At 37.8% G+C, this 17,785-nt stretch overlaps 1 protein-coding gene across 3 annotated transcripts in view; it reads left to right on the top strand.

Moving 5' to 3' along the window:
• ENKUR (enkurin, TRPC channel interacting protein) overlaps positions 1-17,785 on the top strand; it is a 29,784-nt gene that overhangs the window by 271 nt on the left and 11,728 nt on the right. The window contains exons 1-3 of one of the 3 annotated variants that reach the window (XM_067703398.1): positions 40-235; positions 8,239-8,384; positions 13,718-13,941. In XM_067703398.1, coding sequence (XP_067559499.1) covers positions 8,297-8,384; positions 13,718-13,941 — 312 coding nt within the window. In that variant the 5' untranslated portion in view covers positions 40-235; positions 8,239-8,296. Of the gene's footprint in view, positions 1-39; positions 682-8,238; positions 8,385-13,717; positions 13,942-17,785 lie in introns of those variants that run through there. The other 2 variants (XM_067703388.1, XM_067703379.1) reach the window with 2 other exon arrangements.

Here is a 17,785-nt window from a genome sequence, read left to right as displayed (position 1 = left end):
TCCCTCTCTCGTCCTGCTCCCGACGTCGGACGTGCGTCTGCGTGGCCTCAGCCGCTCGCCCCGCCCCCACCGGGTAGGCACCTGCGCACAAGAATGTTATTGTGCGACGCCGGCACGCCAGGTTCGGTGCTGCGCGTGTCTCTGCTAGCGTTTTATCTTTTTCTCCAACTACACAGAAACAGGAAAGAGCAACATTTTTAAGAGGACGCCAGTCTTCACCCCTTTACTCCCAAAGGTACATATAAACAGTGGTTTTCAGGTTGAAGTTCTCTGAGAGAAAAGGAGCTGCCGAGAGAGGGAAGAGAGGAAAGGTAGTTTGCAGGGCCACCTTCCACTTCCCCGTTGCCTAGTAACTGTTTCCAGGGCAGTCGCGCCGTCAACAACGCTAAGTGATCCCAAGAGTAATAGAAGAGAGATTTTATTTTCTTCCCAAGAGAGGACAGCTAAGAAGACGTCAAAGGGGAATTGTGTGAAAGAGAGAAGCCTTAGTTCCTTGAGAAGGCAAGAGAGTAGAAGAGGAAAGGGGAAGCGATGAAGAAAGGGATGGAGATATTGTTATAATGAGGAAAAAAGCTGAGTAGTTTTAAGGACTCATTTGGTGGCCATGGATCCAATGTGCTCTTCTGAGAGCATTTATAACCTCATACCCAGTGACTGGAAGGAACATCCCCCGCCTCCTAGGTACGTAAGCAAAGATTACCACTTGAAACAAAAATGGGGAATTACTGTTCCATTTCAGGATTAAATAAGCATCATATCACTTTCAAAACGAGAGAACGTGTATTTTTGTCTCAATGAAATAGCCTTGGATGACAACTTCTTAAATAAAAGTTTGCAAAATATAAGTATTTAGCATCTCACAATTCACAGAGAGGGCAGCCTGGTGCTGTGAGAGGGCCGTTTTCTTATGTTAGCCTCCTTTTAATACGTGTGTGATTGTTTGTAATTTAATTGTGCATGTGTGATGTGGCATACAACATAGCCTGAAATTTCTTATTGTTGAAAAGAGAAAATCACAATTTTATTATTCTGTGTTAGGATACTTGAAACTTGGTTTCAGGAGTTAATTGTTTTGTTTCTAACTACACTACTGCTCCCTGTATAAAGGGATAATACTTATTTTTTTCCCCCAAAGTATTGTCAAGTATAAATTCCTATTTGTTTCTGAGCCTCAGTTTTTTGATTGGTGAAACAAAATAAATGGATGAGGTAGTTTCTAAGGTCTTTTTTTTTTTTTTTTAAACCAAGTTGTCATTTTCTTTCTTTCTTTTTTTTTTTTTTTTGCGGTACGCGGGCCTCTCACTGCTGTGGCCTCTCCCGTTGCGGAGCACAGGCTCCGGACGCGCAGGCCCAGTGGCCATGGCTCACGGGCCCACCGCTCGCTCCGCGGCACGTGGGATCCTCCTGGACCGGGTCACGAACCCGCGTCCCCTGCATCGGCAGGCGGACTCTCAAGCACTGCGCCACCGGGGAAGCCCTCCTTCTTTTTTAAAAAATAAATTTATTTTATTATTTTTGGCTGCATTGGGTCTTCATTACTGCATGCAGGGTTTCTCTGGTTGCGGCGAGCGGGGGCCACTCTTTGTTGCTGTGCGTGGGCTTCTCACTGAGGTGGCTTCTCTTGTTGCGGAGCACAGGCTCTAGGCGCGTGGGCTTCAGTAGTTGTAGCAGACGGGCTTCAGTAGTAGTGGCTCGCAGGCCCTAGAGCGCAGACTTAGTAGTTGTGGCGCACGCGCTTAGTTGCTCCACAGCGTGTGGAATCTTCCTGGACCAGGGCTCGAACCTGTGTCCCCTGCATTGGCAGGTGGATTCTTAACCACTGTGCCACCAGGGAAGTCCCTCTAAGGTCTTTTCTTGATCTGATAGTTGATGGAAGGAAGAGTGGATTGATAGAGACCCAAAAATACGTCATTGAGTTAAGATTTTCATGTAGGTGTTAGGACCCCCTTTAATTCCCCAAATTTCGAAAAGGAAACCACACAGTAAACATCCCAGTTAGTCTTCTGGGACTTAGCACTTAGTTAAATCTATGGGGAGAAAAGAAGGTAACTGATAGAGAAAATCTCATTCCTCCTAGGATTTTTGCAGCTTTTACCTTTCTCTTTTTCCTGATCCAAGGCAAAACCGCACTGCAAGAGCAGTGGGCTAAAAACAAAAAAACAGGCTCTGCAACTAATTGGTTTTGTGATCATGAATACATTTTCATTTGTTTTCTGATCTGTAAAACAAACTAAATGAACTAGATAATCCTTTGAGTCTTTCACATCTAATTATCAATTATCTTTACTAGTAATTGCTTGGGGTGCATAACATCTTCAACAAGAAGGCAGATCCTTCCACTTTTAAGCTTGAGTATCTGTTTTTAACCAAACCAATACCTATTTTGTTTTTCATTAGCTTCTCAAAATCTAGTAGAAATTAGAAATAGGAATTCAAAGTAAGATATGGTACAGTTGCAGAGTTTATGAGAAGTGTTCAAATTAACTATTGCTGAATGGACTTTTGGGCGAAAATTCCTGTATATTGTACAAGATAAAGTTTCTCTGTATAACTCACTGGCTGATTATATTTTCCATAGTATACTGTATTTGAATGTTAAGATAGTTTATTAAATAGGTGTTTTGTTTTTTGGTAAATTTAAAAGCTTTACTGCATCTAGGTGACTTTTTCAAGAAATTTTATAGGAAAAATCTTTATTCATTTGGCAAGCACTTACTGAACCCTGTTAGTGTATAACATTGCCCTTGGGCAATGTTGGAGTGACAGCACAAACTTGGTTTACTCTGAAGGAGTAAGGAGAAAAAACTAACCTACAGTGAAAGGAATAGAAGGCATCCAAATGTGATGGCAAAGAACTCATTGCATTAGGGTGAAGTTAGGCTACACTGTCAGCACAGCCATGAGTTTTTCATTTGACAAGATGTCATGCATGCAAAACACTAATTTATAAAAAACAGAGCATAATAAAACATTTAACCAATTCTTTCTCACCACAGTAACACAAACTTGCCCTTACCCAATCCCCTTACTGCAGTACAAATTCATGCTAAGAAAGAAATATATTAAGCTGCCAGCCTTGTTTGCATCACTGAGTTATAAACCCAGCTTCAGTAAAGCTCACTGCAGCTCTTTGCAAGACTGGCAAGATGATCGTCCAGCTTTCACAAAGAGGTGGATTCCTTGGGGAAACCAACAGTTGACAGCACTGTGATCTCCCTTACCTCAGAGGTTACAGGCTCCTTGGGGAACTGGAAGATAAACATTAAAATGTTGGTTAACAGTAAAACCATGTATTATTGAAAACCCTAATGAGAGATGCAGATGCTAAATGAGAATTTAGAAAATGGATATATGTAATCAAAGTGGGATGAAGGGCACCCTCTTCCAGTTGAACAGTGAGCTATGAGCAGTCTAGGTCCCAAAATTCTACACAATTGACCAGTGCTGCAATAATAATATTGGCCTGACATTTAAAACAAAACAAACAACAGTAGTTAACCAGATGTTCATCTAACCCATTAGGATAAAAAAAATCTCAAACAAGCATTATCAAACTGTACCAACTCTTGGTCTGTAGTTCTCTGTGTGCTCTTTAAGATAAACTGCTTTAGAACTGTGTATCTACAGATTGAATATGACTATGTGGTGACTATTGGCAAGAAAATAAGTGCAAGTATGATACGTCTATTGAAGATAACTTTAGTTTTAGAATAATTCATCTATAGCCCACATCTAATAAAAAGTAGAAAGTAAGGCCAGTTGTCTAATAAAGTCACCCTCTGGATCTTTATAATAAAACCACACTATCCAGAAAATGGAATAAAATGCAGCTATTGAAAAGAAAGTATAATGGAAGCAAGCTAAGTGTCCCTCAATAAATGGATGGATAATGAAGATGTGGTATATATATACAATGGAATACTACTCCACCATAAAAAAAAGAATGAAAATTTTTCCATTTGAAACAACATGCATGGACTTGGAGGGCATTATACTAAGTGTAATAAGTCTGACAGAGAAGGACAAATACTGTATGATATCACTTATATGTGGAGTCTAAAAAATACAACAAATTAGTGGATAAAACAAAAAAGAAGCAGACTCACAGATAGAACAAACTAGTGGTTACCAGTGGGGAGAGGGAAGGGGGGAAGGGTAATATAGGGGGTGGGGGAAAAAAGGATTATTATGGGATTATATGAAACGATGTGGGTGAAACTTTTGAAAATTGTAAAATGCTATAGAATTTAAAGACTCTTTCATGCAAAAGAAAAAGAAAAGAAAGTAAGCTTTATGTGTACTAACATGGAAAGGTATCACATTATATTAAGTTTTTTAAAAAATAAGTTTATTTTATTTATTTATTTTTGGCTGTGTTGGGTCTTCGTTGCTGTGTGCAGGCTTTCTCTAGTTGTAGTGGGCAGGGACTACTCTTCGTTGTGGTGCGCGGGCTTCAGTTGTTGTGGCACATGGGCTCAGTAGTTGTGGCTCGTGGGCTCTAGAGCACAGGCTCAGTAGTTGTGGCACACGGGCTTAGTTGCTCCGTGGCATGTGGGATCTTCCCAGACCAGGGCTTGAACCCGTGTCCCCTGCATTGGCAGGCGGATTTTTAACCACTGAGCCACCAGGGAAGCCCCTATATTAAGTTTTAAAAATCAAGTTACAATTCATACATAAATAGAGATATAGAAAACATAATTTTTTCTGGAAAATGAATTGAGGAGATGGAGGGAACCTAGATCTTTATTCCTTTTTGCTGTTGTTGAGATATAATGGACATATACCATTACATTAGTTTCATCATTTAAAAAAATTTTTGTAATTTGGAAAAATTAAAAAATTATTATTCATATAGAATAGAATATCTTGTTTTCTATAACAGATGGTAAGCTTTCAACTCACAATGGATAGTGTAATGAATCACAAGATTGCAAATTTTAAAAAGGTGAGAGTGTACGCACTCCTTTTTACTGCAGAGGAAGGTATTTTATTAAGGGATCATATCCGCCAATTCCAACTTCCGTGGGAATTTCAAGGCACAGATTTGGATTGAACATTATTTTCTGATGGTATCTAGTGAGCTCATTCAGTTTGGACCATAGTTAATTCCCAGACATTTAGTTCATGATTAAGGAAAGTCTTCTAAAAGCAAGAAACAATTGAATGTTTCTCCACGCAAACTTACCTACATAGTAAGATGAGAATACAAAGTATTAAAAGTGGTATAGCTGAACTTCTGCTTCCAATCAAGAGTGGAATTTACCCTCTCACCTTAAACAACTAAAACACCAGAAAAATATATGTAAAACAATGGTTTTTCAGGCTCTGGAGCAGCAACACAACACAGAGCAGTCATCCCTAAGAGAAGGGAAACAAGCCCTACAATTGTCCCAACATAGTCTCTGGAGAGAATCTCCAGACAAAAGTCCAGGAAAGAGAAATTAAAACAAAATCCAGCAGTTTCTCTGAGTTAAAGAAACAGAGTTCAGAGTTTAAGGTGGTCAAGGCATGTAGAGTTCACAGCACAAGAGTACCAGAGAGGAAAGAACTACATATATGGAGAACGATAGAAGTATGCAGGAGAATTTCCCTGAAGTCTTTGGCTGACAGTACTTTTGTATGTTGAAACTACCAAGGCCAGGGAAATAGCCAACAGTAGGCAGCAGAGCAAGATAAAGTTTATATTCCCACCAACCAGAGTGGAAACTCCTCCTAAGATGCAAGGGATTGAGTAGTACCCTCAGAAATATATTGCCTCAGTGGTAGGGCCAAATCAGAAATAGACTAAAAGCCCTGGACCCAGAAATACAATGTATAACCAAGAGAAAAATCAGTCAATACAAACAGACAAAGAAATGACATCAGTGAGAGAATTAGTAGACAAGGAGATTAAAACCACTATTTTAAATATTCTCCATGTGTTCAAAAAGGCAGAAGAAAACATGAGCAAGGTTTGGAGAGAAAGAGAAGGGTAAATAAAACCCCAAATCTAACTTGAACACATAAGTAATACCATGTCTAAAATGAAAATAGTATACTTAATGGGAATAACAGCAGCTGAGACACTGAAGAAGAAAATATTGTTGAATTTGAAGACATAGTAATACTAGAACAATACAAAATGAAAATGAGAGAAAAAAAACTGAAAAGGAAAACAGAATCTGTGAGCTATGGACAACATCAAGCAACCTAACACAAGTGTAATTAGAGTCCCAGAAGGAGAGTAGAGAGTTACAGAACAAAGATTTGAATAATGGTCAAAATTTGGACAAAATTAATGAAATCTCTAAATCCACAAATCCAAGAATCATAATGAGCCCCAAGCAGGAAAAGGAGAAGGAGGAGGGGGAGGAAACCATACCAAGGGCCATTAACATAAAATTTCTTAAAACCAGTAATAAAGAGAAAAATCCTAAAAACAGCCAAGGAAAAAAGAAACATTACATACAGAGGAAGAAAGAAGGTCAGCAGATAGAAACAGTGGAAGCCAGAAGTTTAAAAGTCCATAATGCATAAGAAAAGGGTATGAGTTGGAAATTTGGATTTACACAATGAAATCAAGAACACATAAAATGGTAAATATATGGGTAAATATTAAAGTTTCTTCTTTTTAAATTTATTTCTGAATTTCTTTTTAATTTATTTGGCTCTTTAAAGGAAAAGTAATCACAATGAATTACGGGTTTCATAACATATAACATTAGGATAAAGGTGGGGGAGGGGTAAATGCAAGTATTCTTTTGTAAGGTTCTTATGTCCTATGTGAAGTGACATAATAATACTTGAAGGTAGGCTGTGATCAGTTAAACAGGTATATTGTAAACCTTAGAACTTCCACAAAATAAAACAAAAAATAAGGCAGAATAAAATAAGGAAGAACCAGCAATGGGGTATGTAGAAAACAAATAGCAAGATGGAAAATTTAAACACAAACATATTTTTTAAATCACATTAAATGTGAATGGTCTAAATACACCAAAGAAATGAAACCCTTTGAAAGGATAAAACTTCTACGCTTTCCATAAGAAAATCCCCTTAAAAGTACGGACACAAGTAAGTAAAAAGTCAAAGAATGGAAAAATGCTGTTACCATAAATTAAAGGAATGTGGACTGGTTATATTAATATCAGACAGAGTCGATTTTTAGAGCACAGAATTTTAGAAGGGATATAGAATATTATTTCATAATATTGAAGTGATTAGTATTTCAAGAAGGTATTCTAAATGCTATGCACCTACTAATAGAGCTTCAAAATACATGAAGCAAAACCCGATAGAACTAAAAGAAGAAATAGACAAATCCACAATTATAGTCAGAGATTTCCACATCTCTCTTTCAATGATTATTAGAACACTTGAAAATACTTCCAGCCAGTTTGACCTAATTGTCATTTATAGAACACTCCAGCCAACAGCAACAGTGTGCACTTTCTTTTCCAGTGTATGTAGACCATTTACCAAGATAGACTATGCTTTGTGCCATAAAACAAGTGTCAGAAAATCTTAAAGGATTGAAATTTTACAATTATATTCTTTAACCACAGTAAAAATTAATTAGAAATCAAAGAGGTATCTGGAAAATTCCCAAATATTTGGAGATTAAGCAAAACACATCTAAACAAACTCCTAAGCCAAAGAAGATATCAGAAGGGAATTAAAAAGGTGTTTTTTAATTTTATAGCTTCTATTAGATAAGTATAAAAGTTTAAAGTCAAATATCTAAACTTGTACCTTAAGAAACTAAAAAAAAAAAAAAAATTGTAAAAGAAAAACAAATTAAACTCCAAATAAGAAATAGTAAAGATCAGTGCAGAAATCATTGAAATGGAAAACGTGAACATTAAAGAAAATCAATGAAAAGCTGGTTTTTTAAGAAATCAATAAAATTAATAAGCCCTTAGCTAGACTTATCAGAAAAAAAAAAAAAAAAGAGAGAGAGAAGACATAAATTACCAATATCAGGAATGGGAGAGGTGACATCACTATAGATGCTACAGATATTCAAAGGATAATAAGGAAATACTATGACCATCTTTATCCTGGCATGTTTTTCTTAGGGCAAAGGTTCCATCTAGCTTGCCTAAGCCTGATGGACTCAGATAATTCAGATAATTATGCTTTATGGCTATCTCCAAATGAATATAGATATATATAAATTAGAAATGTATATCCTTTTTATAAACTTTAAACAATTTTTACTAGAAATGTAAATGCTACAACTTTTTCTTTTAATTGTAGGTATGTATCCATTTTTAAGGCAGCTGTAAAAGATGAGAAGCAAAAATTTAAAACTGCAATGAAAACTATGGGACCAGCAAAACTTGAAGTACCTTCTCCAAAGGATTTCCTGAAGAAACATTCAAAGGAAAAAACTCTACCACCCAGTAGGTTTTATCACTCTTTTTAATATTAAAAGTGTTAGCAGGTAATTTAAAATTATTTTGTCTGAATAGTAAATGTTTACAGTGATAGCAACTTTACCTCATATTAAACAGAATTTGAGAGGCTAGGAGAAAGCAGACGTCAAGAACATAGTAGATGCACCCCAGTGTTCATAGCAGCATTATTTACAGTTGCCAAGACATGGAAGCAACCTAAGTGCCCATCAGCAGATTAATAGATAAAGAAGATGTGGTATATGTATACAATGGAATACTACTCAACCATAACGAAGAATGAAATACTGCCATTTGCAGCAACGTGGGTGGACTTGGAGGGTATTATGCTAAGTGAAATAAGTCAGACAGGGAAATGTGTGACATCACATATGTGTGGAATCTAAAAAAATACAACAAACTTGTGAATATAACAGAAAAGAAGCAGACTCACAGAACAAACCAGTGGTTATCAGTGATGAGAGGGAAGAGGGAGGGAGCAAAACAGAAGCAGGGGGTTAAGAGGTACAATATTATGTACAAAATAAGATACAAGGATATATCGTACAACACGGGATATAGCCAATATTTTATAATAACTATAAATGGAGTATGACCTTTAAAAATCACTATATTGTACACCTGTAACTTATATAATATCAGTATTATACATCAACTATACTTCAGTGAAAAAATATTTTAAATAAAAGTTCTTAAAAAAACCCACAATGTAGTAGAAAAAAAGAGTGGAGAATGCCAGCTGCCCCCCGAATAGACTTTCCTTTGATGGTGCAAGCATCTTGAACTACATCTTGGACTATCTGATAAAACCCCACCTCCAGCACCACATGCCCCACCATCTTCATAACTAGCTATATGACTTCAATAACAATGATCATAAGAAGAGTTCTGAACCTCAGTGGGCAAGATAGCTCACCATCTAAACCCTGTCTGGTCTTTTCTGCAAGAGATGAAAACTACAACCATTACTATCAGTTGTCGAAGCAACTATCAGGCTCACTTTAGCCTTGAGTATGGGCTTTAACTCTCTCCAATCTCTAAGACCATTAGGACAATGAAGGAGTTAGATGTAATGGAGGAGCCTTCATGAATGAGAGCCAGTTTCTTGGGCGCGCTACCTGTACAGTCACAAAGGGCCCCGTGCTTCAGAGGATCCCACACTTGGTTTAATGCTCTGCTTCTGCCATCTTGAAATGCCTAATAATTTTTTATCAAGGAGCCCCACGTTTTCATTTTGTACTGGGCCTCACAAATTATGTAGTCAATTGTGGTCATAGAGAATATGGGTATCAGGGGAAAAGGCCATCAGGAAAGTGGAGAGTGGATGAAAAAGGAATTGTTATTGGTATTCATGGAAGCAACTTCTTCCCATCTTGGGTATGTCTTCCCTGATGTTTTCAGATAATAAAGAGAAGAGGGCAATGAATCTATCTATTTTAAAAAGTTAGCCTCGGTGACTTCCCTGGTGGCGCAGTGGTTGAGAATCCGCCTGCCAATGTAGGGACACGGGTTTGAGCCCTGGTTGGGGAAGATCCCACATGCCGCGGAGCAACTAAGCCCGTGAGCCACAACTACTGAGCCTGTGGTCTAGAGCCCACAAGCCACAACTACTGAGCCCACATGCCACAACTACTGAAGCCCGCATGCCTAGAGCCTGAGCTCCGCAATGAGAGAAGCCACCACAATGAGAAGCCCGCACACTGCAACAAAGAGTAGCCCCCACTCGCCGCACCTAGAGAAAGTGCGCGCACAGCAATGAAGACCCAACACAGCCCAAAAAAAGCCTCTTCCCATCTTCTGGCATCAAGGAAATAATGCAATATCTCAAGCCCAACTAGGGTGTGCCTTTTGCCAAAAATGAAACTACTTCTCCCTATGGCAATATTATGTGTCCCACAATCCTCTCTCATAACCCTCATACCGTGACAGAGGATGAGGGCATTATTGGGAAAGGTGGAAGAAGCAAGTCTGAAAATACAACATTCATGCTGAAATTCATGTCTTCAGAAGCCTCTCTTGTAGCTCCCTTAAGTGGAGTCTTGTTATTTTGTGACCCACAAGCACTTGAGAACACTGGAAAGTCCTAAAATGGAATTTAATACTTTAAGTGCCTTAGAACCAATGATATTACTTGGGTCCTCATGAATCCTCTCCAAGGTTAAGCATAGTACATAACCTAACTGTATAAATCCTAAGTTTCAAATAAGGAGAAAGGGAAGAAGTCTGTCTCTTCTCTTATAAACATTATAAGGCAAAACAAACACAACATTTCATTGGCCTTAGGAATAATTAAGAAATTCAGGGCATTGCAAGAGCGTTAAAAGCCGCGTCCAGTGAGACAAAGTTAAAGGTAATATAGGCCAAGGCTACTGCCAGTCTCTTGGTGAATATTCTGCCATTCTGAACAGAATAATTTGCTAGACACACTGAAAACTACCTACCAGGTACAAGAAGATTTCTCTAAATTTAAGTAGTAGAACATCTGCATGACCACGAGACCGTGTTAATATTGCCATTTTATTATAGCCTAAAAAGAAACCCAGTCATTTGGTCTTCAGACTTATTAACATTACCACCGAATAATTTGTAAAGAGACATCCTCGCCCCATTTTCCGAGCCACCCCACATTGCCAACCCCTACGCCTCGGATGAAAAGAATATGATGTTTAGATATTGATAGATATAACATAAGGGTAAGATGGGGGTGGGCTTTAGGCTCCATCCAGTGCATAACCACAAACAACCAAGATTTATAATATACTTACTCAACTAAGAATGAATTATCAGTCTTTCCAAACTGTTTCCCCATTTTCTGAGAATTCAGTTTTGCCTCTTAATTGCATTTCTAAAGCTATCGTTATGGGAGTCCTTTGCATGCGCTTTCAACTCATAATTAAATCCGGCTTCTAAATGTTTCCCACGTGATCATCTATAAGATGTATGCCTCTGTTTTTTTAGGCAAACTGATTATGCCAACCTTACTTGATATACCCAACCTGACATGGGTGTATCTGGTAGAAGGGAGCTCTTTGGGTTGTAACAGGCTTATTCTCTGCTCCGGGCTTTGGAAGAACTCCCTAATTCAATTTCTGACAATGTTCACAACAGCTCAGTAGTATGTTAAATAGGAAGAAGATAACCATTTTTGTAGGTCAAAAACAGTAAACAATTTTACATATAGTTCAAGCTAATATATACATTATAGTCTACATATTATATTTTATTTTTTCATCCCCCACTATAATATAAACTCCATGAGAAAGGGGACTTTGTATCTTCTGTTCACTCCTGTACCCGCAGTTCCTAGAGCATTACCTGGGGACATAGTAATTGCTCAACAAAAATATATTGCATGAATTAATGAATAAGTGAACATTCAAAACCTCCTTTATAATGTTTCCTGGGGGCGTGTAGAATTATCAGGGGTATATTGGTTTGCTGGGGCTGCTACCATAGTAAGTATGGGGTAGCTTAAACAGAAATTTATTTTGTGACAATTCTGAGAGCTAGAGTCCAAAATCAGGGTGTTACTGGGAACTCCCTGGTGGTCCCTGAGCTTCCACTGCAGGGGTTATGGGTTCAATCCCTGATTGGGGAACTAAGATCCCACATGCCACACAGAATGGCCAAAAAAAACCGAAAACAAAACCAATAACAAAATGAAACAAACAAACAAAAAAACAAGATCAGGATGTTTCCAGGGTTCATTTCTTCTGAGACCTCTCTCCTTGACTTATAGATCGCTGTCTTCACATGGCTTCCTTCTGTGTGTGTTTGTGTCCAAATTTCCTCCTTTTACAAGGACATCAGTCATATTGGATTAGCATTCACCCTAATGACCTCATTTTAACTTAAGTCCCTCTTTAAAAGCATGTCCAACTACAGTTCCATTCTGAGGTACTGGCATTTAGGGCTTCAATGTATGAATATGGTGGGGGGACACAATTCAGCCTATAACAAGAGATTAATCCAGTTCATAAACTTTAAATAATAAGTATTGTTTTTTTCTGATACTAAAAGTTATATAAAATGATTTAAAAGTTCAAACAGTACAGAAATGAATAAAGTCGAAGTCCATAGTAGTTGTAATGAGGTTAAGATTTGAGTAAGGTGGTTTTTTTTGTTGTTTTTTTAAATTTATTTAATTTACTTGTTTTTGGCTGCATTGGGTCTTTGTTGCTGCGCGCAGGCTTTCTCTAGTTGCGGCGAGCGGGGGCTACTCTTTGTTGTGGTGCGTGGGCTTCTCATTGTGGTGGCTTCTCGTTGTGGAGCACGGACTCTAGGCAGGCGGGCTCTAGGCAGGCGGGCTTCAGTCCTTGTGGTGCGTGGGCTCAGTAGTTGTGGCTCGCAGGCTCTAGAGCACAGGCTCAGTAGTTGTGGCTCACGGGCTTAGTTGCTCCGTGGCATGTGGGATCTCTCAGGACCAGGGCTGGAACCCTTGTCCCCTGCATTGGTAGGCAGATTCTTAACCACTGCACCACCAGGGAAGCCTTTGAGTAAGGTTTTGTCAAGATAGTTGTTGCCTTCGGTTCTTGGAAGTAAAGTGTAATTATTTTACATTTTAGCATTTTGACAAACCACTTTGATGTGGCTGTATCAAAATAGATAAGTTGGAATGGTCAAGTCAAAGAGACTGTGTAAAAATGGCCAGTTTCATCTGCTGCTAATGAAGAGAATGTGGTAGAGAGAGAGAAGTAACTTTGGATAGCAGTTATTTTAGGAGGTGAGCTGTAATCAGGGAGGAGTGAATAGGAAGCCTCAGCAGTATTGGTCATTTATCATTTCTTAAGCTGCATGTTAGGTACATAGCTATTACATGATTTTTATACCTTATAATAATAATAGTTTTAGTGAAAAACATCCAGATTCTTGGATACATCAGATACATCAAGTTTGATTTATTTACTTGGTGATCTTACAGTAACTTTCCTCTGAAGAGGCAATTATTCATAATATTGAAGGTACTCAGAAAAAAGTTTTAATGTTTCTTTGGGCTTTTTTCAATGGGCATACTGAACATTTGTTATTGAAATCTTTATAAGAAAATATTTTTATAATAGCTAATAAAAATGTTTTAGCTAGCATATGATTTGGGGTGTTTATTTTCTTCCCTTAGATTTTTATATTGTTCTCCAACATATTAATTGATTATGTCACATTTAATCTTTTGCATTTATGATTACTGATTTTTACCTTAAATATTTGAATATATTATTAATAAAACTCTAATATACTAGTGGTAAAATAGCTGGGTGCTATAAATAGTACTGAGTAGCCACATCTATAGTTTAATATTAACAAGGAAATGTTATGTTTAACAGAAAAAAAGTTTGAATGGAATGAGCCCAGAAAGCCTCCTGTGCCATTGAGGACGGACCATCCAGTCATGGGAATACAGAGTGAAAAAAAATTTATAAATACAAATGCAGCCAATGTCATTATGGGAGTGGCTAAAAAACCTAAGCCAATTTATGTTGACAAAAGAACTGGAGACAAGCATGACCTTGAAACTTCAGGACTAGTTCCAAAGTACATCAATAAAAAGGTAGCCTTGTGATATATTAATAAGACCTGATAGATAATTTAAATATTGTATTCATAATGTTTGTCTGTATTATCACTAATAGTGCCCTCACTGACAAACTAATGGCTACCAGTGGGGAGAGGGAAAGGGGAAGGGGTTGGAAAGGGGTAGGGGATTAAGAGGTACGGATTACTGCGGATAAAATAAATAAGATACAAGGGAAATATAGCTAACATTTTATAATAACTTTAAATGGAGTTTATATCTATAAAAATTTTGAACCACTACGTTGTACACCTAAAACTAATATAATATTGTAAATCAACTGTACTTGAATTAAAAAAAATAGTGCTCTCACTGGACAAATTATCTAGATTGCCAGTTCTCATTCCTCTGAAGTCCGTGTTTGGTCCAAATCTAGTGTGATGAAATTACAGAGAATTTGGAATGAACAACAACATATAGTTCAGTAGAGGGAAACTATAATTGTTTTTCATAATTTCAATTATTAATATATTTAACAGTTATAGCAAACATTCTCTAAAAGGTACTCATTTTCGGTGAGGTGGAATTGTCACTAGAAGCACAGTTGTTACTATAAATCTAGAAGGAATAACCTTTCAGAAGATCCTAAGATTTAGTCATTAGTTTACATCATCTTGTTAACAGAATGAGAGAAATGAAGAGGAAAACAACTTTAGAGCCATCCATCCCGTCAGTGTACTGTAAATAATTCACAGTACTATTTCAGTGTGAATATACTCATTTGTGTTTGGTTTAGAGTAAAGCAGACCTTGAAAGTACTGTACAATAGTTAGTCTTTTCAGGACCTTCATTTCTATCTGAAAAGGTGCTTATCAGATAGGCATATAATTTCATTGTTGAAAATTATAGAAGCTTGGGTTTAGCAGTTTAAATATAGAAATTTAAAAAGCTTATGAAAAATACCTTCTATAAGACCTATTTTACTTTGCATACTTATAGAGCACAGAAGTGCTGGAAACACACATAGTATATGAGTACAAAATCCTAAAGAGTAATAATGCATAATAATAACTTGGGCAAAAAAGAAAGAAAGGAAATAAGGAAGAAAAGAAGAGAAAAAGAGGAATTTGTAACATGTAAGAGGGGCTTGTACTGAGGTCATCCAGTGATCTACCGTGGTGAATCCAATGACTGTTCACCATCAAAACAGGAACCTCAAGGCTGTTGTCAGAGAACACTACTTATTCCCTGAGAAACCCTTGTCACTCGGCTGGCTGAGACACCTTTGGAAGACCTTAGCAGGGATCTGGGAGTTGGCAGCTCATGCTTACAAAGATTTCAAGTTTCTCTGGATATGTCCTCCTAATACGGCCCCTGGAGGCTCTTCAGGGTCCTTGTCCCACAGGGTGTGGAAAAGCAGAAACTTCATTCTCCTGGCTCTTTAAAGCCATTTCCAATCCATCCTTTCTCCACCGTCACGTAAAAACCCTTCTCCTTTGATGGTCATGCCACAAACCGCCACACTGGCTGCCTTCCGCCTAAGCTGTCCACTTCAATACATTTTCTGCCTTGAACAGGAAACTGAGAGTCTCCATCACAGAGACAGAAAAATACGAGGTTAGTCTACGTGTGCTTGTCTACGAAGCCACGCAAATTCCCTGCGCCTAGTGTACTCTCGATGGCTAACCAGTCAGGGCTTACGAAGGACTAACTCAACTTACTTTCTACTTATCTGAGTTAAGCTAAAAAAATCTGTTATTGGTAAGTGAGATAGTAAGTCCTTTTAAAGGTGAGGCCATTTTTTAAAAGTGAATGAACCTCATGTTTTAGTTCCAAATAAAGTATTACATGCCCATTTGTGCCATGAGAATATTTTGTGTAAGCAAACTGAAGCATGGATGTTTGCCTGAGTTACATAGCAATGATAGGAAGACAAGCGTTTCAAATTCTAACTCTGCCACTTACTTAACTCTGTGATTTTTAACAAGTTATTAGATTTATCACAGCATGGTGAAGATTGAATGATATAAAATATATTCAGCACTTGACACAATACCTGGTACCTAACAGAAGTTCAGTAAAGAGCGGATATTATAATATATGCAATTATTAATATTAATACTATGCATTACCCTCAATGATCCAGCACATGGGAATATTTCAGATCACTGCAGCTTTTACCCATTTGTGACGTAATTCCTTTTCCTACACAGAGTGTGCCAAATATAATTTAATCACTTGTGATGACACAATCATCATTGGGAACCTCAGTGATTGTACTAAGCTGAAATGAGGTGTTGCCCTCAGTGTTTCCTGAAACACTGAAATCCTGAAATGGATTGAACTGGTTACCGTGAAACTAACTTACCAGAATACTGAGCTCTTAGTCTATTTGTATAGTGCTTTGCAACTTTCCAGAACACATTTGTAGCTAGGATTTCTATCCCTTATTGTCAGGATTAGGTTAGGTTGTGCTGTGGTTAACAACCCCCAAGTTGCAGTAACTAAAAGCAACTAGGTTTTATTGGTTGCTTGTGCTACCTGTGCATTGAGGATTGTTGGGAGCTCTGCTTCTTGTCCTGACTCCAGGACCCAGGCAAACCAAAACATCACCCATCACCATACCAGAGAGAAAAAGAACATGACAAGTCAACCATTAATTCATGAGCCTTCTACCCAAAAAGGACATTACTTCTACTCACACGGGGAAATTCAGGTCACAGGCTGCATCTTACTTGAAGGGGAGCAGGAAAATATTGTCATACCAAGTGCCTAGAAGGAGAAGAACCAGAATATTTGTGAATAGTTTTAATGACTCATATCTCACAACAGCTACTTCCTCAGAGAGGTCTTCCCTGACATCTTTTTTTTTAACTTAAATTTATTTTTTTATACATCAGGTTTTTATTAGTTATCCATTTTATACATATTAGTGTATACATGTCAATCTCAATCTCCCAATTCATCCCACCAGCACCACCCCCCTCCACTTTCCCCGCTTGGTGTCCATATGTTTGTTCTCTACATCTCTGTCTCTGTTTCTGCCCTGCAAACTGGTTCATCTGTACCATTTTTCTAGGTTCCACCTATATGCGTTAATATACGATATTTGTTTTTCTCTTTCTGACTTACTTCACTCTGTGTGACAGTCTCTAGACCCATCCACGTCTCTACAAATGACCTAATATCGTTCCTTTTTATGGCTGAGTAATATTCCATTGCATATATGTACCACATCTTCTTTATCCATTCGTCTGTCGATGGGCATTTAGGTTGCTTCCATGTCCTGGCTATTGTAAATAGTGCTGCAGTGAACATTGGGGTGCATTGGTCCTTTTGAATTATGGTTTTCTCTGGGTATATGCCAGTAGTTGGATTGCTGGGTCATATGGTAATTCTATTTTTAGATTTTTAAGGAACCTCCATACTGTTCTCCATAGTGGCTGTATCAATTTACATTCCCACCAACAGTGCAAGAGGGTTCCCTTTTCTCCACACCCTCTCCAGCACTTGTTGTTTGCAGATTTTCTGATGATGCCCATTCTAACTGGTGTGAGGTGATACCTCATTGTAATTTTGATTTGCATTTCTCTAATAATTAGTGATGTTGAGCAGTTTTTTAATGTGCTTCTTGGCCATCTGTATGTCCTCTTTGGAGAAATGTCTATTTAGGTCTTCTACCCATTTTTTGATTGGGTTTTTTGTTTCATTAATATTGAGCTGCATGAGCTGTTTATATATTTTGGAGATTAATCCTTTGTCCAGTGATTCATTTGCAAATATTTTCTCCCATTCTGAGGGTTGTCTTTTCATCTTGTTTATGGTTTCCTTTGCTGTGCAAAAGCTTTTCAGTTTCATTAGGTCCCGTTTGTGTATTTTG

Source organism: Pseudorca crassidens, chromosome 1 (assembly GCF_039906515.1).
Source record: "Pseudorca crassidens isolate mPseCra1 chromosome 1, mPseCra1.hap1, whole genome shotgun sequence".
Classification (NCBI taxonomy): Eukaryota; Metazoa; Chordata; class Mammalia; order Artiodactyla; family Delphinidae; genus Pseudorca; species Pseudorca crassidens.
Note: the sequence above shows the minus strand (reverse complement) of the source record. Positions and strands in the feature narration are given on the sequence as shown.